We start from the raw sequence: 20,997 nt of genomic DNA on the forward strand, positions 1-20,997 counted from the left end.
GTTCCCACATTAGGGATTATGGTAGATACTGTCACCCTCTTTGCATGTTCTTTTAAGCCTTTGCTAAGTTTATGAATACTTTAAATTCTGATGTTTCCAAATATATAGGACTAATCCCTCCAATTCAACACTTTATCCAAGTCACTCAAATTACTATGATTACATGAAAGGTGGTTTAGGAATATGGGATTGATGTGACCATCTCGAGTAGAGGCTCTGCAACTCCCCGGCTATGAGATTGGGGACAAATAATTTATATCTCTCTACCTCAGCCTCCTCTTTCAAATAATGGGGCTGCAACTTCACGGCTATTGTTAAATTTAAATGTGATAATTGTTTGGTTGTTGATCATTGGGAACATGGGTAATCAGTGATAGATTGGTTAACCTAATTTGTTGTGGTGAGTTGTTTTGGTCTTTTATCTTAGTTACTGTTTTCTCTGACCTTTTTACCCCTGCTGTTCCATTTTAGAGGGTGTGTGTGGGGTGCATATGTTTATGTATACTACTTCAAGAAAACTTTACATAGGCATGGGCAAGCCTCCAGACAACGTCCCCTCACTCAGCCTAATCACTGACCCAGCACATCATTTCTGCAGTGAATTTAGCTTCCAAAAACCAGTAAGAGGCAAACAGATGAGAAAGACGTGACTTGGCAACCCTTGGTGGGGAAAGAAAAATGCCTGAGGATAGTTAGTGCTTATGAATTTGGTATGATCCGGTTTTGACAATGTTCCCATGGTCATTTGAAGGTATAATGATAGATATGAGTGTTCGGATCAAATGAATTATTTTCTTACGCTTTGAAGAGAAGAGTACAAACCATACTTAAAACAGTGTGTTCTGTCCTGGCTCTCCCCATAATGAGGAACATAATCAGAATTATGAATATTTGCTTCTGTTGGAAGAACCTGTGTGTTTTCAAAAGTCATTTAAAAAAACATTTTTACTGAAAAAATATTAAACATACAACAATATTAAAATAATTTTTGAGCAAACCCCTTTAAACCCACCAGCTAGATTGTACCATTACTATTTCACTATGCTAGTTCTGTTGTATATCTGTCCATTAATCCGTCTTTGATGCAATGCAAAGTAAATTGCAGACATCAGTATCATTCTGTCTGAAAAACTTCACTATGCATATCTCAGTTAAGACTATACTACATGTATAAAAAAGACTACACTAGATGTTTACATTCTTTTCCTTGGATGTCAAATTTGCAAACTATGATAAACACAGATCTTAAGTGTGTATTCACTGTGGTTTGACAAATGTATACATTTCTGTACCCAAACTCCTGTATCCTGACCATTGATTATTTTAAATGTGACTTGCCTCTTCTTTCTAAGAAATACGAGATTTCTGGCCTTCTGTGATTTATTTTTTATGTGCTTCCCTTCCACCCCCAAAGAATAGCTCAGAACTATTCAAGAGATAGTAATTGAATTATTTACCCAGTTATGGCACCTGAAATAAGACTTGAAATAAATGGTAGTCTTAAGTGGTAAGGTAGGCACGAGATTTGTATGAGGAAGGAAGGGCAGCCGGATGGGCACAAGGCAGCATGAGAGACATTCCAGGCAGGGTAGGGCACAGTGGTGGAAACAGACATTTTGTGGAAACAGCCGACAGGGACCTGTTCCAGCTGGAGGGGATAGTTCCAATAGGAGAGGGGATGAGTGGGCCACGTTGAGAGGCAATATATTCAAAGACGCACAATGACTCAGTTTCCAAACTACACAGAAGTCTACATTAGAAGTAACTAAATTACACCAGGGAGTAGATACTGAAGAGGAGAAAAGAGCTTAATTTCGCTAATGAGCAGGGCACTTAGTATACAGATAAAAACAGGACAGAGAAAAAAACCCACATGAGAATTTTCAAAATTGTTAAAGGAACAGAAGGTAGACGTTAAAAAAAAAAAAACAAACCAACTATGTAAATACTGAGAAAAAGAACAAACAGATCCTGGGCAGTGAAGACAGTGTCGCTCTGAAACCGATGAGGGAGCAGAATGGTGAAAGCTACTGACTTTCGAGCTCTCCCTACACATCAGAGATTGTTTAATCGCTTACATGTATCATTTTCTTAATCTTCAGGATAAACTGAGAAGGTAGATAAGAGTATCCCCATTTTACAGATGAGTACATTGCAAATCAAAGACGTCAAATGACTTGTTCAAACACACAGAGCTGATGTGAGAGCCCGTGACTCACATTCTGGTCCATGTGACTCAACGGTCCACCCTCTTATAATTGCCTTACCCTAACTCTATATGATGTGGGCATTTGTCTACAGCAAGGGGAGCAGTCTTTAAGCCTTTAAGCCTGGAAGAGCACAAACCCCACATTTGAAAGAGGAGAAGGTGTGTATCTTCCCTAGCACAACCTAATCTCCCTGGCTCTTGATTGAAAGATCAGATGCATCCCTGGTTTGGTCGGGTCCTATTCAATTGCACACAGAAAGAGTGGTATCTATGTGCATAAATCTACCATTCCAAAGAGATGAGAAACCTGTGGCCTAGGGAGGATGAATGTTTTATTTTTACATGAAGTACTTTTCTTGGAATTAGAAAGAAACGATATTATGTGATCTACGACTTAAATAATAGGTATTGTAAAATCATTGTAAACATAGTGTATTGTCAAATTGTTAAAAATCCTTCATCATCCACATGGCAACTCTAAGAAAAGGAGAGGGGAAGGGATTTTCCCAGAATTCCACAGTGACTGCTTGGTTGATTTAGATCCAAAACACAGGTCTTTTTATCCAAGTTTATGCCAGGTCACTTATTGCATATTGTATCTGTATGTCTTCTTGATCTCAAAGTAAAATCACAAGCAATGCTTCTACAGAGTTTACTTTATTGACAAGCAAATCCAGGGAAATAGGTATATACTGAACTGCCCAAGAGCCAGACAGAGTAGAAGGCATATTTTTAGAAATTTAAGGGATCCATTGGAGAAAAATAGAAGTGAGAAAAGAAGTGGCTGGAAGTCAGCACAAACACGGCACAAAACTCAGCATTTTCCTTGATGCTTTAGACTGATCTTCCCACCACTTTTCCTATAAAAGAGAAAGACAAATGTATGCTCAGTGTAACATCATTAGTACTCATTACAAAGGCTGGAAAAAGGTTCGACTGTGCAGAGTCCCTGCAATGATTTGATTCTATATGTATCCACATTTATGATTTGGCAGAGGTTAATTAAATGTACTTATAATGACATCTGGACAAATTATAGAAACATGAATCTTGAACAAATTTCAGAATTTTACCCACCTTGACCTCTTGGTTTCAATTGTTCATTCTTTGAGAGTAAATATGCATACACGCAGAAAATGTAAAAGCGACAGGAGAGATAATGGCAAAGGGACTCTAGTGTCATAGTCCTGATAGAAGATGTAAGGGGTTGAACCAAATATTGAGGCATTTGGCACCTTATATTTATTGGCACTGAATATCATATATTCAGTCCTTCTCAGTAATATGTGTCCATTAAATCAAATCTCTGTTTACCCTACTGCCTTTCTTCTGGAAAGTTTGGTGTTAATTAATCAGGTATGTTACGTAAGCAAGTAGGCACTTACTAATTTATTAATTTCATTCTATGTGCCTGGCCCTGTTATTATTAATAGGGAGTTATATAATCCCTGTACTTAGGCATTTTACAGCAAAGTTGAGAGAAATTAAGACATTCACAGAAGAATCTCTAATACCAGAGAATGAAGACACTGGTGAGGAGGGAGAGACTTTTATCTGGCTTAAACAAGGGTTATAATTTCCTTGGTTTTAGAGCAATCAATTAGACTAAAAGATTGATAGATTGAATGAATTTTTATTAATTATAAACTGATCCCTTGGGAAGGTGTTAGTTTATTGGCTAAAATCCATAGCATCTCTTCCATGTTTTATAAACTTGTAAATTCAATACATATTGGTCCTTAATGGAATCTTCCTCGTATACTATGTAAAGTTTGACTAGTCTGCATTATAAAGGATAATTGTTTCCTCTATTCTTTGTTGAAAGGCTCTTTTTCATCAAAATAAAAGAGGAATGAATGGAAATTGGTACCTTAGTAGCATATAATTTGGTATAAAAGAAAATGTCTGAAAATGATTTCGATAAAATAGTACTTTTATTGATGATAAATTTTCTCCAAGCTTTTCAAGTTCCTGATTTTGATGAGTATGATACTTACACCATCGCCTTACAGAAGGCACATTTGTTGCCATATGTCTGGCCATCAGAGCCACAGTGGGGGTTAGATTCCCGTGTGCAGTAGACCTTGGGATCCCGGAACTCACCGCAGTCAATCTACCAACGTAAGCAAGGTGACAGTGACATTAGTGTGTTCTGCCTATGGGACGATCCCTCAAGAGCAGAAGTTTTGGGCAGCAAGCTTAAACACACACACACACACACATGCACACATGCACTCCTGATGTAAAGCTTCCCCAAATAGGAAAATAGCTTTCCTTATCTGCTTAACTATAACTTATTAAATGTAAAGGAGACTTTTTCTTTGAGACACAGGAAACCCATTTCTGTAGTTACTATGTTCATGAGTAAGTTAATGATGTAAGGCAGATGCTTACCCTTTATACAAGGAGTGAGGCAAATGCTATAGGTATGACTTCTTGTTCCAACACTTAATTATTCAGAGTAGTTTTTCAACTTTAAATGCTGCTTGCTTTTTCTTTTCTTCTTTCCTTTTCTTTCTTCCTTCCTTCCTTCCTTCCTTCCTTCCTTCCTTCCTTCCTTCCTTTCTTCCTCTTCTTTTCTCCCTCCCTCCCTCCTTCCCACCCTCCCTCCCTTCCTCTCTTTCTTTCTTTCTTTCTTTCTTTCTTTCTTTCTTTCTCTTTCTTTGTATTCATTTAACTCTAACAGCACTCCTCCTGCATTGCTATAAAGATATGGATGATTTTTGCAAGGAATTCCCGTATGTTATCTGATGGCTTGTTAGTTTTCCCTGTTGGCTACTACATCCATTTACTGTCTCTTGAAAACAATGGTCTAATGTCTTTATTATTAACTTACTCTGTCTCAGAGTCTATTTGTAGAATTCGAACTTTTGTGCATACTATAAAAACATAGTAATGGCCGCCTAAGCTGCTCTATTTAGAAGGATTCTGAGGTTGCATCCAGCCTTGGTGAGAACACATGCTGTGACTAATTAGTAATTATCATCACGGGTTCTATAGAAGGAATGGTAGTACCTATGCCACTAATATTTCTCCTTAGTTTTAGTGGTCTCTCAGGAGTAGTCTGGAGTTTTAAGATTCTTTTCAACTCAGTGTCAACTGAGCAAATATTTGGTGTGCAAATGGCATTTGAGTCATTTACTCCACAGTATAGGCAATATGTAACACGTAAAACTGAACCCCTCCAAATGTCAGCTGTGTGGGCTGAAGTAACATTTCAACATGAACACAGGGACCATACTTTACTCCATCCTAGTTCCATTGAAACAATACTGTCTTATGCTTATTAATTGATTCATAATATTTAAGCTACTCTTATATGGATTAGCTGAGCTGAGTCTCACAATAACCCTGAGATATACAGTGCGCAACGTTATATTAACTAGTTTACAAATGTGAATAGTGATCCTCAGGAAAATTATGGGGCTTACCAAGGCCACACAACCAGACGTCACTGAAACCAGTGCTTGAACACATTCCTTGTCATTGTGGGTCTAGAATTTCCAACAATCTACTATGACTGATTTCCAACACATCCTCATTGAGAGAAATAAAGATCAACTCTCCTTATGCACTCTTGACCACACCTACAGTCACGACATGTAGACTTCATTAAAATACCTTATTAGAGAAATGTATGGGCATAGCTGAGATGAATCATTTGTTCAAGATATTAGTAAACCGTTATATATTGACAAAGCCCTCCAACGGTTTACATGGAGAAATGCTCAACAAAATAATCATGCAGCTGAGTTTAAAAATATTATCACATATATCAGGTTTAAGGCCCTGAGACTATTAAATACAGATTTTTGTTGAAATTTGGCACTTGTACTGTTGAGGTTGGGCCATACCGTACTTATCAGAGATCTTAGGGAGTGGCCGCATAGAAGATAGGCTTCTCATAGTCCTACCTAAAGTTCTACTTTTCTCCACAGCTCTTAAAGGTAACTCCATCCTCTCATACTACCTCCCAGACAGTAATCTTTCCTTTATGTCAGAAACAGAAAAAAAGCTGGAAAATATTTGGGGCCTTATAAATCACAGAATAATTTTCTCAAAAGCTAATGTATTTAATACTTAAGTCATTGAGTACACATTTGCAGCTTTGTGCTTGAGTCAAGAAAGGACTGTAAACCCCAGAATCATCACTGATATTTTAATTTATTCCACAAACAGCCAATGGAGGACAGAGCACTGGGTGCTGATGATGCAGAGGGGAATCAGTTATAAACACTGTCTCAGTCAGCTCATCTGCATGAGGGAAGCAGAGAAGATGCAGATAGCTGGGATGCGTGGGTGGCTCAGTCGGTTAAGCATCTGCCTTCCCAGTGTCCTGGGATCGAGTCCCACCTCGGGTTCCTTGCTCACCGGGAGCCTGCCTCTCGCTCTGCCTGCCGCTCCCCCTGCTTGTGCTCTCTCTCTCTTTTTCTCCGACAAATAAAGAAAATCTTAAAAAAAAAAAAGATGCAGGTAACCATAGCACAATGTGTGGTCAGTGCCACAGTGGGCCAGGCATGGGCAGCGTGGAAGCTGAGGACATCTCGGGCAGAGACACATGTGTCTCTTCAGTCAGGTCAGTGAGAAAAAGAAAAAACAAAGTCTCTTACATGAGAGAGACGCCTCCTTAAGACACCTTTCCTTGGCAGCTGGCCCTCTGATCTTGCCATCCAGCCTCTTTTGTCCTTTAGAAAGCAGATGTGAAAGAGGCAGTTGGGGAGGGCTCACTGTTGAGAGTGTCTAGATGTCACCTCCCTCCCCAAGCCCACTTTTCCCCTCCCACTGCCCCCTTGGAATGACTAGGAAGAAAATAATCAAATGGTATATGGACGCACTTCACACTTTCTGATTGTCCTGGCCTCCAGTGATCCCTGAAGGGAGCTGAAGAATCCTGTTATGGAATTTTTTCTGCCACACACCATTAACTAGTTGTGTCATTTTGGACAAAAGACTCAACGCCTCAATTTGTTTAACAGAGACTTGGAAAAAACAGTTTCCATGCTTCATTCCTAGCATTGTTACGAGGATCAAAGGTAGATATATGAAACAGCCCTGGGCAAGGAGTGTGGAAAGTCAGCTTCTATGGGCAGGCCTGCCATGACCGTCCAGTCCAATGGTACATAGCACAACCACACATTGTGCTATGGTTACCTGCATCTTTTTTTTTTTTTTTTTTTTAAGATTTTCTTTATTTGTCGGAGAAAAAGAGAGAGAGAGCACAAGCAGGGGGAGCGACAGGCAGAGCGAGAGGCAGGCTCCCGGGTGAGCAAGGAACCCGAGGTCGAACTCGATCCCAGGACACTGGGAAGGCAGATGCTTAACCGACTGAGCCACCCACGCATCCCAGCTATCTGCGTCCGTACCATTGGACTGGACGGTCTCTGAGGACCCTTCCACCTTTGATGGTTTAAGTTGGAGCAGTGAGTGACCCCTCTCAATAAAGTGGCTTAAAAAAAGCTAAGACCTTATTTCTTCAATTGGGTGGGAGAAATAACAACTTTCCCCCAAATGCTTCCTCCTTAAATCTAGAGGCCCCTCTTCACTCAGTATGTGAGAAATTTTAGCATGGTGACTGAGGATAGAAAAGCACCACTCTGAGAGCCTGGGAGGATGGGAAAGGCGAAGGATGCCTTTGCAGGGACAGCCAGAAATCCCTTCTGTGAAGCCAAGAGCAAGGCAGGGGAATGCGGGCTGGGACTAGAAAGAGGCCATGGCTCTCACAACTGGAGAAGTGGGCTACGATTTCCCAATGTCACGCCTTTCTTGTGCCTAAATTTCCTCTCCCCTTTTATGTTTTTATTTTAGACTTCTATGCATGGAATCCAAACAACTGGCTTCTCAGTGGGAGTCAAAGCAGGTCTAGACTAAGGGGATGGTAGGATTGTTTTTTTCCTCCTTGAAAGCTTCCCCTGTGAGGGATTTAGGAAACCCAGGAGAGCTGAAATTCTCCCCTCCCCCAATCGTTTACAATCCCCTACTGCTCTGTCATGTTGGGGGACTGTCCTGTAGATGGAATTAGACGGACCTGGGTTTGAATTTTGCTTCTTTCACTGATAAGCTACATTACCTTGTGCAAAAACTTGACTGCTCTGGGATTAATTTTCTTCATCTTTAATGGGGCTGGCAATGCCTATCTTCTGGGGTTATTGTAATGATAAATCCTTTGAAAACACTTTGTAAACTCCAAGTATGTGCAAAATTGCTACTATGAATATTAACAATGTAAATTCTATCACAATCTACAATTTTTGGAGCCTGTTATTTCTTATCCTATTTTAGTGAATTTTTTGATGTTTTTAAAATTGGTGTTGGATTTAACAAGCACCTGCATTTATTTCCAGAGTTCACCTTCTGGAGACCAGGGCTAGGCACTTGGGTGCCAGTGTTTAGTATCAGCCTGACCTCTTGTGGTTCTTCAAAGAACTGTGCCTTCCAAAATATTCTGGAATAAAGTGACACTTTTAGTACCCCAAACAGTGTTTTTTGCTAACGGGGACTACCAAATTATTTAACTTGTCTGGAAAATTAGCTTGTATGGTTACTCAACTAAACAGTCCGGATCTTGACATTTTAGTCTAGCATTTTAGTTCTACAAAGAAAGCCAATGAAAATTTGCAAACACACACACAATCATATCCATACACCCTAGAGTGTCGGACTTCACCTATTCTCCCCTTTACTGAAAAATACTAGTTTAGGCACTCCTAAACTACTGTTTTCATTATAGTACTTCTCTGGTTAAGAAGTGAGGATAGTAAACACTAACATGTATTTATTTGCTCAAAAAATTAAGCTGCTCAGTATGCATTCCCGTGCCCTGCACAATGGCTTTCTGTTGCTGATCAGAAGTAGTGTGGAGGGGGACCTGGGTGACTCAGTCATTTGAGCATCAGACTCTTGGTTTCAGCTCAGGTCACGATCTCAGGGTTCTGGGATTGAGCCCCGCATTGGGCACCACGCTGAGTGTGGAGCCTGCTTAAGATTCTCTCTCCCTCTGCCCTCCCCACCCCAAAAAGAAGTAGCATGGAGTCACAAATGGTCACTCAATGGAGTCGGGCGTCCTGAGATGGTGACTGCACAGCTTTACTGCTGTGGGTAACCTTGAGTGAGGTAAGTCCTCTTTCTGAAGCCTGAGTTTCCCTATCTGTAGTTACAGTGTAGGTGCTGATTAACACTGCCAAGTTGTATTTAGGCATCCTGTCAGTATCTTAATTATAAGTTAATGCAAGCTAATTAGGAAAAACGAACAGCCCCAAACATATTTTAGCCATGGAGCATTGTTTTAATAACTACTAAAATTTACCATGCCTTTATCTTAAAATAGTAACAAAAATAAACTTAGATATATCAAAATTATTGTAAAAGAAAATGGTTGACAACTATTCATTTTTGAGCAGTTTGTTATGTTAATTCCAGTCTGGAATATTAAGCTAAACAGCTCCTTAAGGATATGGTTCCCAAATACCCAGCCTCGTAGGGAAACAAGAAAAAGAAAGACAAAGTAGTGAGTGGTTCCAAAAGCAAAACGTATTCTGTTCAAAAAACTATCCTTGTTTTGAGATTATGTCTTTCAAGGATTTTGGTATTATACTATACTTTCTTTAATAAAGGCTGATGATGGTAAGTAGCAGTTTTATTTTTAATAATTATTATTATATTTTAATTTTTATGTTATTTAATGTTCCTACTTGGCAAATTAAAGAGTTGGCAGCATATTAGTCACTTATATTTACAGGGAAAATTTTACAGGACTATGAATTCCCAAAGTCCAGGAACATGTTTTTTGTTTACTTTGAACACTCTTTTTGAAAGAATGTGAAACTTTTACAAATCAATAATTTAAACTGCTCATTCTAATTTCCCCTCAGGTGCTCCATCATGGAGAGGCTTCTTGGCATGAGAATACTGACTTTGGTATTAGAGAAAACTCTCTCTCTTTTGTACTGGCTGGATCAGACCTGAGCAGGCATGCTCCTAAGGATAGTTTCAACTTCTGCCTGTCGTTGGGACTGCCATTATCCTTCCAGACACTTGATATTTGAGAGCAAAAGAGATAGCATCTTGGCCATGCAGACTTGGTTCTTACGAATCCAGATACCTAAGGCCAGAAATGGGCCCTGGAGATCCTTGAATCCGTATTTTCATTTTAAAGATGTGGAAACAAAGGCAAAGAGAAGGGAAGAGATACCCCTTGGATCACACAGCCAGCAAAGATTCGAACAAGGACTCATCTATACTGTCTCCAGGGTGTTTCAGTGCTCCAAGGTCAGTGCTTCCCAGCATCAGATAATTACCTAGAATGTAGATTCACAACTCCCCAGCTCTGTGATTATTACATAGTAAGCCTGGCATGGTGCCTGGGGATCTGCATTTGAGGAAGCATCCCCCAGGATCCTCAGGCAAGCAGAATCTAAGACTTGGGTTCATCTATAGGAACAGAACCAGTAAATAGCAGATTTTCAATAAACCCTAGGAAATACTAAAAATCCAATCTGGAATTCCAAGCTGAAAGAAGAAAAGCAACTTGTGTGTTCATGAGAAAACTGGGGTTAAATTCCATTTATTTTAAATCTCTGTGTAATGGCCTTATCATATTTTACTACTTAATGGGATATGGAATGTGTGTCTGGATCCCTTATGTCCTTTCTCTGTTTTGATATTTAACATAGACTATGCTACCATATACATTTAAACATAAGAATAAATCAAATTTAAGATACATAATTACGTAGAGCAATACAAATACACGTGTGCATGCACTAGGACACAAGTGCACATGCACGTGCGTGTGCAAGCACACATACAACACACCGGCAGTTAATTACAAGGCGTCATCCATTGTAAGGTACATCTCAATTTCTGAGATGTTAAAATTTGAAAAAAAAAAAAAAGCCTCATGCAAGTGGTAGGTATACTAGGGTTGGAAAATATTTTTCAGCTCCTTTGTCAACTCCAATCAGTTGGCAGTAGTGTCTAGGAAGTTTTGATGCCAAGAGTTCTTGGACACAACTAGGCTAACCAAGAAGCAAGGCCAAAGTCAAGTGACAATGTTCAGTATAGACACAGGGGCAGGACTGGCAGAACAAACACCACTTATTTGTGTTGTTTTTGGTAGAACAAGAAAACTGGAGAGAAGGTGGTGGATTAATTTGGAAAAAAGAATCAGCCAAATAAAGAAGATAACTTGTGCCTATTCCAATTTTTAACCCCAGTTGTGTTTAAGTTTGAGTGGATCTGTTTGTATATACTCAGTGCAAGACAGTGGACCAGCTTGCTCTCTAAGCAGGAAATAAGTGCCTCTGGTCTAATACCTCCTTTAGAAGCTCCTCATGATTGATCGCTAAGTCATCCTTCTATAGTTTACCAAATGCTCCCACATGGGTTTATGTAACTTATATCTAATTCTACGAGGTGAATAGTATTATTCCTTTTCTACGGTTGTGGAAATTACGGCTGAGAAAAGCTGAGTAACTTGCCCAAGATCACATAGTGAAATCAGTGACCAGGCATTAACGCTATCACAGATTCATCCTATTTTTATTTATACTCATTTCACTTTAACAAAATCTGAGAATGGGTCCTTAGGCTCTTTAGAACCAAACACAGTATACTCAAAGAGACATTGTAGTTAAAAAAATGAATTACTTCTGATTTCTGCATCTGGGCCACTGGTTCATTGTTTCTGCTCTTTTACCCACAGGCAAACCTCTGTTTGGCTGGGGAACACCAGCCAAGCGCCACCCAGGTCTGAAGAATAGATAAAAAATATACACTGACCTGTTCTCCTTGACTGAAGACACCTGAAAAGAAAGCACAAAATCCAAATAATGTAGTCTTCCAATGTGCAAAAAGCAGGATTGGCAAAATTCGACACCCCCAAGCTGGGAATAATATTTTTTCTCAGTTCTTGGTCACCAGAACAAGTCATGGCATGGTATTTTTATTGTTTACACCTGTTCACTTCTCAGGGCACAGCAGAAACTTCAAAAGTGATATAAGGACGTGGACCATGGTGGGAATATTTTTTGGAGGTTTGGGGGGAAGGTAGAGGAAATAGTTTAAGGATCTAGATATACTTGGTGAATCACTATGTCACACACCTGAAACTAATGTAACACTCCGTATCAACTATAGCTCAATAAAAAAAAGAGGATTTCTCCACTAAAAAAAAAAAAAAAAAAAAAAAATGGAAAGCACAATTTCAACAACAACCAAAAAGTACAGATTCTTAGGACAATCACTTGAAAATTCCATTCTGTACCATCAAATAGGACCTGGGGCACCTGGGTGGCTCTCTTGGTTAAGCACCAGACTCTTAGTTTCGGCTCAGGTCATGATCTCAGGGTCATGAGGTTGAGCCCCGCCTAGGGCTCCACACTCAGTGGGGAGTTTCCTTGAGAATCTCTCCCTCTGCCCACCTCCCACACACACCTGCCCCACCTCACGCTCTCTTGTGCACTTTCTCTCAATAAATAAATAAATCATTTTTTAAAAAAGAAAAAGATCAAATAGGGCCTGGAAGCCTCTATTTCTACAACCAATTTGAGTGATTTTTATGAAAATACATTGTTACAACTTTTAGTCATTTTTCCACCTTATAAATCTTGGAACAGAAGAGGAGAGAAATGTCAAGGCAGAAGCAGAATTAATATCTACACTGTCTGAGTACAATCTAGTATTCTTATCATTAAGCTTTAATAGTGGCAATATTATAGACATTTGTTGACTTCTTACTATATCCCATCCACTATGTTAAGTATTTTTCATGCAATTTCTCATTTAAACCCCCGTATAAGGCTAGCCCTATTTTACAGATTGGGAAAATGACAGGCAAAATGCTTAACCCACTGTTACAAAATGGAAATGCCAGAACTTAAATTCGTTTTTCTTGGTCTCAACATTAGGCTCTTAGGCACTGTGCCTTCCCAAATACTGATATGTCTGTGAAGGATCCTGTTTTGAATTAGTATTTGGTATTGGTCAACCAGATCCTATTAGAATATCCATTAGCTTTTGTAAACAGAAGCAATAAGAGGATATCAGTTAATTTTTGAGACTATATTTGCAAGTAAAATTTAATTAATTAATTAATTTGAGAGAGAGAGAGGGCACACAAATGCATGAGTGGAGTTGGGGTGAGGGTGGGAGGGGCAGAGGGAGAGGGAGAGGGTAAGAGAGAATCTAAGCATGCAGGCCTTGATCTCATGACTGTGAGATCATAACCGGAGCCAAAATTAAGAGTTGGACGCTTAACTGACTGGGCCACCCAGGCACCCCTTAAATGTTATTTTATTTTAACATTAGTTATAGATCTATTTTTGGTGGCACCTCAGCAGCTGACTGAACCACTCATTCAAGTTATTTGGCTTTAGCGGTCAAACTTAACTCCATAATACCACTGGAAACCTTTCTCCAATTTAAAAAGATATTTACAATTGTATTTGTTTATGTAAATATGTCCAGTTTCCAGCAAACAGCGACTTCTGCATCTGCTCGGTTTTGATGAAAATTCTTGTTTTTACACGTTCAGCCATTTAAAATCTCTGATAGCCACAAAATTCAACTACTTTTGTCACAAGTGATAAATCAGACATGGAAGTTCCCAGGATGCAATCTCATTTCCAGCATTCTACAAATGAGAGAAGATCTCGAAACGCTGTTCTATTTCTCCAGGTGACACAGGTCATTAGTGGAAGAGGTGGGCTTAGGTGCTGGGCCTGGAGTCTCAAGCATGTGCTTTGTGCACTGCAACAGCAGAGAGGAGAATGATAAAGAAGGAAATAAACAGGTACAGTGAACCTGTTCATTCATATGATCCTGTGATGGAAAATATCACATCGAACTGTAATTACCCTTCAAACAGCCTGAATTGATAGAATATACGGTTCTTGCTCATTAAAGTGGCCAAAGATTTTCCTCTGCTTGAAGAATTAATTCACCACCAGCATATATGTTTTGCCATTTTAAGATTCCATAACTTTCCTGAAGCATTCTCTGAGTTGCCTTTTTCCTCCTTGTTTCAATTTCAGTTATTTGAGTCCCAATTATAACAATAATGAGGACAGGAAATCTTTCTTTTGTCTTGGAAGCCAAACTACTAGTTACGATTACTCATCCACCAGACTAGTTCTGTGGAACAAACATCTGTAATGTCCAGACGTCCTGGATTCAAATTCTATATTCTACGTCCTAGTTGCAAGTCCTTTGGCAATGTTCTTAAGTTCTTTGTGCCACAGTTTTTTTATACGTAGAGTATAAATATGAATACCTGGCTGTGTGTACTGGAGATAATGCATAAAAGCCCCCAGTACATGCCTAGAATATAGTATATGATAAGCAAAAAATTATTTTTATCATTACTATCACCATTCTCATCATCACAATCATTATCACCATTACAATGATCTTGGAATTGGCCTTTAATATAAAAATTGTTAGGATTTTGAAATATGGTAGATAAATACCCTTATTTCCAGTTCAGTATGAACACTGGATTATAATTTTAAGAAAGAAAAGAACTCACCTGAGAAAATGCTGAAAAGAGCCAGAGAGAGGAGCAGAAAGACACTCAATATTTTCATGGTGCCAGTTAGCTCACTCAGATCAAGGCTCCTTGGTCCAGCTCAGGTTCTGTGTCAAGACACTTCCCAGGGTACTAAGACGCACACTGAGGCATATATATAGACATGATCAAGGGAGCTGGGATCTCCACCTTCTTGATAAATCACATTCTAAAACCATATGCAAATCTATACAATTTAGGCATTTATTGGGACCTCTTACCAACTTAAAGAAATGCTTCACGCTCTCCATCATTCTTAAAAATCAGAACAATTATGTGAGTCGCACCTTAGATCTTATTAATTGAGGATGTCATTTTCTACCTGTAGTCTACATTTTCCTAACAACCAATATATCCTCCCTACTCTTCCCTCCACGGTTTTGCTACATTAAAGGGATGATTCACTGGTGGAGCCTGCTTGATGCCTAGGTCTCTTTCAGACAGGTCCTGCATGTCTGTGGTCCAGATGAGTAACCACAAGGGAATGGAATCTAGGGTGTAACCTGGATTTTCAAAGTTCACATCATCCAAGGTGTACCCCAAAGAAATAGGTACCCTACATTGTCACCAGAACTGCATTAGCAAAAGCATTTTCTGGGGAAGGAATCAGCCTGTTAATTTAAAAAATCATTAGTGTAGTCAAATGTCAGCAATTTTCAATTCTAAAGTCAAAATGAAGAAGGGAGTCAATGTATTTTTTTATTGGTAAAAATTATGGTGATGTATGGAGGAAGTATTGAGTCACTATATTGTACACCTGAATCTAATATTACACTGTACGTTAACTAACTGGAATTTAAATAAAAACTCAAGCAATTATTTTTAAAAGTTACTGAATTGAGGAATACTTAAAATGAGGAATATTAACTATTTCCCTTTTCTCTGTAAAGTAAAAAGTAGTCATAATAAAACTTCCTGTTTTAGCTCCTTGAAAATATACTTTTCATAAACATAGATGAATCTCATTAACTATAATGGCCAATTCATTTGCAAGAGAGATCAAAGCATGGGATGCCATAGCTTTCTTTGTGGGAACAACAACAAAAATAAACAATGGATATAGGGATAATGAGAAAATCTGTCTCAAATCATAAACAGCTACTTAAAATACCAAGAAGAAAAATCTAGCACTATAAAGTGTTGGAAGAACATGCAAAATGTGCCCAGTTTAAACACTTCTATGTGGAATCTAAAAAACAAAACAAATGAATAAACAAACAAACAAAAAGCAGAATCAGTCCTATAAATACAGAGAACAAACTGATGGCTGCCAGTGGGAAGTGGGGTGGGGAGTTGAACGAAATGGGTGAAGGGGAGTGAGAAATACAGCCTTCCGGCTATGGAAGAGTAAGTCACAGGGACAAAGGGCACAGCAGAGGCAATGCCGGTCAATGACATTATAACAGGATTGTATGGTGACAGACACTGGTGGTGAGTATAACGTAAGGTATAGAGTAGCTGAGTCACCCTTTTGTACACCTGAAACTAAGTAACACTGTATGTCGACTACGGTCAAATAAAAAAATTAAAAGAATAGAAAAATAAACACAAGTGATTAATGTGTTGTATGTCTAAATAACTCAAACTATACTTCTAAACAATGGGCTTCCTTTTACAGTAATCACTTTGAGAAAATATATATGTAGTTCAGATATTGTTCCTTCTATTTCAGGATATTTCTTTTCTTTTTGGAAATTTACATATTTTTAGGAATATTAATTTGATTTATCTCAGAATTTAGAATGCGTTTTCTGTCTTTGGAAATGGCAAATAGATTGCATTGAACATGGTAATCAAACAAAACATTGCTGTTTAATAAAAAATGAAGCATGACTGTAATAAAAATAAGAATTATTTTCTTTTAATTGCTTCTCTGAGAATTTTGAAAGATGTGAACTTGAAGGGTAGAGGAAATGGGGGGTTAAGGAGTACAGGTAGGGAAGAAAGGAAAGGAGTAAGAAGGAAAGAGAAGCACGTGCTTGGCGAGTATTCACTATTCTTTCTTTCTTTCTTTCTTTCTTTCTTTCTTTCTTTCTTTCTTTCTTTCTTTCTTTCTTCCAGATTTTTATTTATTTCTTTGACAGAGAGAGAGAAAGAACAAGCAGGGGGAGCAGCAGGCAGAGGGAGAGGGAAAAGCAGTCTCCCAGCAGAGCAGGGAGCCTGATGTGGGGCTCAATCCCAGGACCCTGGGATCATGACCTGAGCCGAAAGCAGACACTTAACTAACTGAGCCACCCAGGTGCCTCAGAGTATTCATTATTTTCATTCTAAGGAGTGTGGTGTAACACACACATAGACAAATACGTGCTCACATATACATAATCTTGAAATCCTTTGCAGAAGGTTATGGGTCCGATGTTAGGCACTAAAAGTTTCAAAGACAACTAGCGAACAACCTTAACAGCTGTATTTAAATTTTTCTTGAACGCTTCATGGGAAGAAATTTTGTGGCTTTCAAATATTCTTAGTAATTAATATGTGCTCGGAAAATGTTTGATATATAACTGAGATTGAAATTATCTTTAGTAAGACAAATGTATTCGGCTATTATTGTGACATGAAGAACAATAAGAGTCAAATTGCATTCTTTGACACAGAAATCTTAGCTTATATAAAATTGAATCCACTCTACTCAGTATATTAGGTCCAAACTTCATTAATGTTTTATCAGAAGAAAATAAAAAATAGATTTTATACTTAATCGTGATTGTCAAGGATATTTACTTCAATCAAAATACAAGCTAAAGTTCTCCTAAGAGAAGTACATAGTACTTTTATACTTAATGGTTCTGTGATGGATAGCAAAGAGGTCGAGTTTGATTCCAGATAGACTGGGAATGTGCATTCCACTTCTGCCATGAACTGTATGACTTGAGGGATGTTAATTAACATTCTGAATCTTAATATTCTTAATAATGTATACCATCTTAATATTCTTAATAAGGTTTTCTGGGTTCTTTTCCCGCATCTTATACTTGTTTCTTTCCCTTTCTTGGCTCAGAAACACCTTTAGTATTTTGTCAAAATTTTGCATTCGGTCTTAAAATTGTTTAGGCTTCAGTCTGTCATCATATTAATGATCCCTTTCAACCCTGTGTCAACTACAGATCTAGTAAATGTCTTCTCGATCATCATCAATATCATTGACAAAGTGTTGAACAAAACAGGTTGAAGATATTTCACCAACTTATCTCCAAGATTACTCTATTGAAATCAATGTTCATGTTTTTGGCATGGTAGCAAGCTTTCACCCTTATGAAATACAGTGAGGCATATTGGGCATGACTTGCTTTTAAAGAATCTATGTACACTCCTGGTCATCCTCACCTTCTTTCCTAAATGCTCATATTACCATATTTCCTTCTCCTCCCATCACAGATTCAGCACCGCTTTCAAAATAAGTTCTTCAAGGTTTCTCATTTATTTGCATTACACTTGTATTTTCCTAACTTAAGTCACAATGTTGCTTTTGTCTGGGATGTTCTTTTCTCTAATAGCTACATGTCTAAATTCTACATATCATTCAATGAGAAGTCCAAGTTATAATCCTCTTCACAGAACATTTCTTTCTTTCTTTTCCTTCCTTCCCTCCTTCTTTTTTTTTTTTTTCAGAGAGAGAGAGCACAAGTGGGGAGGGATAGAGGGAGAAAAAGAGAGAGAATTCCAAGCACGCTTCAAGCTCAGCACAGAGTCTGACGTAGGGCTTGATCTCATGACCCTGAGATCATGACCTGAGCCGAAATCAAGAGTCAGTCACCTTAACTGTCTGAGCCACCCAGGTGTCCCTCACAGAGCGTATCTTAATCCTCTAAGGTAGACATCCTAAACTGGCAGCATGAACATCAACTCCGATTTATTGATATATTTTATTTGTATTTTAATGGTTTAAAAATTTTAAATTAGTCCACAACTTTTAAAATTTGGATATCTAACAAAATGTTAAACACGAGATTTCTGAAATTTTGGGGCCCTTCATTGCCAGGGCGAAAGTCAGCTGAAGTTTAGTGGTAACTGCTTCATTTACACGTGTCATTGGTTCACTCTTTCGCCTTAGTTGTTGCTGGCCCTAGAAGGCTTGAGTTTGAGAATCATGCCTTTGACTGTAATACTACTTATTCTTCTTAATTCTCTTGACATGTATCTTTACTTTTCTTGTGAAACTGTTTTACTTTGTAAAATTATGCCCATCTGACATCTCCTCTATTTGTCTAGATGCTCCTCGTGAAAAGAATCTGTATCTTATTAGTCTTCTATCCTCTGAATCTTTCTCTTGTATTTAGCAATTACTCCGCATTTATTCGAAATACAAATAAGATTTTTAAAAAATTAGCATTATATATTCATCGGAGATCATTAGTTACTTGTAGCCAAGATATTTCAAAGTTTATCCTATTCCTTCTTTTACACATGTACATGTTCGCTCTCTAGTTATCTATCATTTCTTTGATTTTCTATAGCTATACTTCAACAGGACTGTAACCTCACTTATAAACCCCTATATACTGACCTGCTTCCTCATAAGATAGAGAGACTACATCCTAATACTCGCTGACTCTCATGCAAGAACACACAGCCCACCAATTACATAACTGGGAGTCAGAGTTTGTAACCTGCAGATCCTTGAGCGGCAATTATCTCTTTATTCAATTCATATTACCTTCTCTACTCACGGCCTTTGCTCCACCATCCACACTTCCCTCATAACCCATTTCATTATGACCAAGGCTATTATGCTTCTTTATATTACTTTAGCCTCCGTCGAAATCAAACTAAGTCATCAAGTACACTTTTGGAAGTTAACTGGTGTTACGAATCTTAATACAGTATTAGGAAAATTTCTATTTCATTCAAAGATTTTTGTCTTCCTGATTTTCTTTCTTTTTTATGTTTTTGTATACTTCTTCATGAATTCACTTTTATGGTTGAATTTTGCATGTGTTTTCATATTAAGCCTCCTTGAATGTCTTATTTTTAAACTTAAGTGTTATAGCTTCACATCAATTTGGATAAGATTCAAGAAGAGATCACCACAGCATAAACATAGGAACGCTATGAAACGGTGACACTATTCCTTAGGTATCCTAAAAAAAGGTCAGGGTCACCTTGTTTCCTTCTTTGACAAGGTAACTAGACTGGTAGATGTGGGCAGGGAGTAGGCACAGTGGACTGAACAGTGGCCAGGCGTGAGACAGTCTCTCAGGCTGTAATTGTGAAGGGACAGAGAATTAGGAGTAGACTCCTTTAACTGGTTCAACAACTGAACAAAAAGGTGCTGATGGGTGAATTAATGCACCTGGGAAGAATAGAGTACTGTCCCAGTCAGTACTTTCGTAACTCACCTCAACGAAGACTTAGAAAGCACAATTTAAATATGAAGTTATCTATTATCTTCTCCTTTTGTGGTTCATTTCCTTGACTTATATAGAGAACATTTCATCTTGCTCATTTTGGCTGGTCATCACTGTATCACCTTCACTGATAATACCAAATTTATCAGTTAAACTGTTCAAGGTGTTGGGGCGGTAGACCACCCCTGTGGTCATTCGTCTCTCTCTTCTTAGAACTTCTATAAATCTGTTCCACAGAAACTGGTACTGGATTGCTAGGTTATGTTACTGACTGATGAGTCTTGTTCTGTTGCTTTATCTACAACACGAGATTATAATGATCTTGAAAGCAAGACAGAGGTTTATCTTATTCTCTTTTAAATTCTCCTGCTATTTTTTGAATGAGAAAGTACAAATGGTTTTCATCTTTACTTACATCCTTCACTTATTAATCTTTTGGCTCTTTTATCTAAAGGGCCTCCTAATTTTCTCTGCCATTCGTTGAAGCCGAGCTTCCTCCGTGGTTTCTATAGGTTTGTTTGGCTTTGTTCCCTCTGCCTTCTCATAGCAATTTGCCGGTTCTGAATATAGTGCCTGCAACATTGTGTTAGCCCTGTACTCTAGGAGCTCGCAGTTTAACAAGTAAGATACACACAATTCAAGTGTCATGCAGTAACATTCTAGAAAATATATTGTTTTTGAAGTGCCATGAGTGCATAAAGATTTGATTAATTTTTCTAAGACAGTATCATCAGAGAAGGGCTCATTAAAAAAAAGATACGCTTGCACAATCGTGAGTCTTGAAGGACAAATAAGAGTTCTGTGGCAAAGTAAGACGGGAGGGGGGATGTTGAAGAGGAGGAGGAAGACACAGATAGAGGTACAACCGAACTAAAACC

The 20,997-nt window shown here is 38.4% G+C and overlaps 1 protein-coding gene across 1 annotated transcript; it reads right to left on the bottom strand.

Annotated features, from left to right (window-relative positions):
- Positions 1-3,023: 3,023 nt before the first annotated feature.
- Positions 3,024-19,480, bottom strand: LOC103663897 (serine peptidase inhibitor Kazal type 6). The gene is made up of 4 exons (XM_040622697.1): positions 19,429-19,480; positions 11,987-12,090; positions 4,207-4,322; positions 3,024-3,069 (listed from the first exon to the last, which is right to left on the bottom strand). Exons 1-4 carry the CDS (start codon positions 19,478-19,480, stop codon positions 3,024-3,026), a joined length of 318 nt encoding a protein of 105 aa, XP_040478631.1.
- Between the last annotated feature and the right edge of the window lie 1,517 nt (positions 19,481-20,997).

The sequence above is a fragment of the Ursus maritimus genome, unplaced genomic scaffold (genome assembly GCF_017311325.1).
Source record: "Ursus maritimus isolate PB19 unplaced genomic scaffold, ASM1731132v1 scaffold_5, whole genome shotgun sequence".
NCBI classification, from domain to species: Eukaryota; Metazoa; Chordata; class Mammalia; order Carnivora; family Ursidae; genus Ursus; species Ursus maritimus.

Excerpts from the sequence above, each read along its gene's own strand:
- LOC103663897 (XM_040622697.1), bottom strand. The coding sequence starts at position 19,480 with ATGGGTTATGAGGGAAGTGTGGATGGTGGAGCAAAGGCCGTGAGTAGA. Across the intron at positions 12,091-19,428 it reads AAAGGCCGTGAGTAGAGAAG|CTTGGGGGTGTCGAATTTTG; the intron begins GTAATATGAATT and ends TATTATTCCCAG. Across the intron at positions 4,323-11,986 it reads TCTTCAGTCAAGGAGAACAG|ATTGACTGCGGTGAGTTCCG; the intron begins GTCAGTGTATAT and ends TTACGTTGGTAG.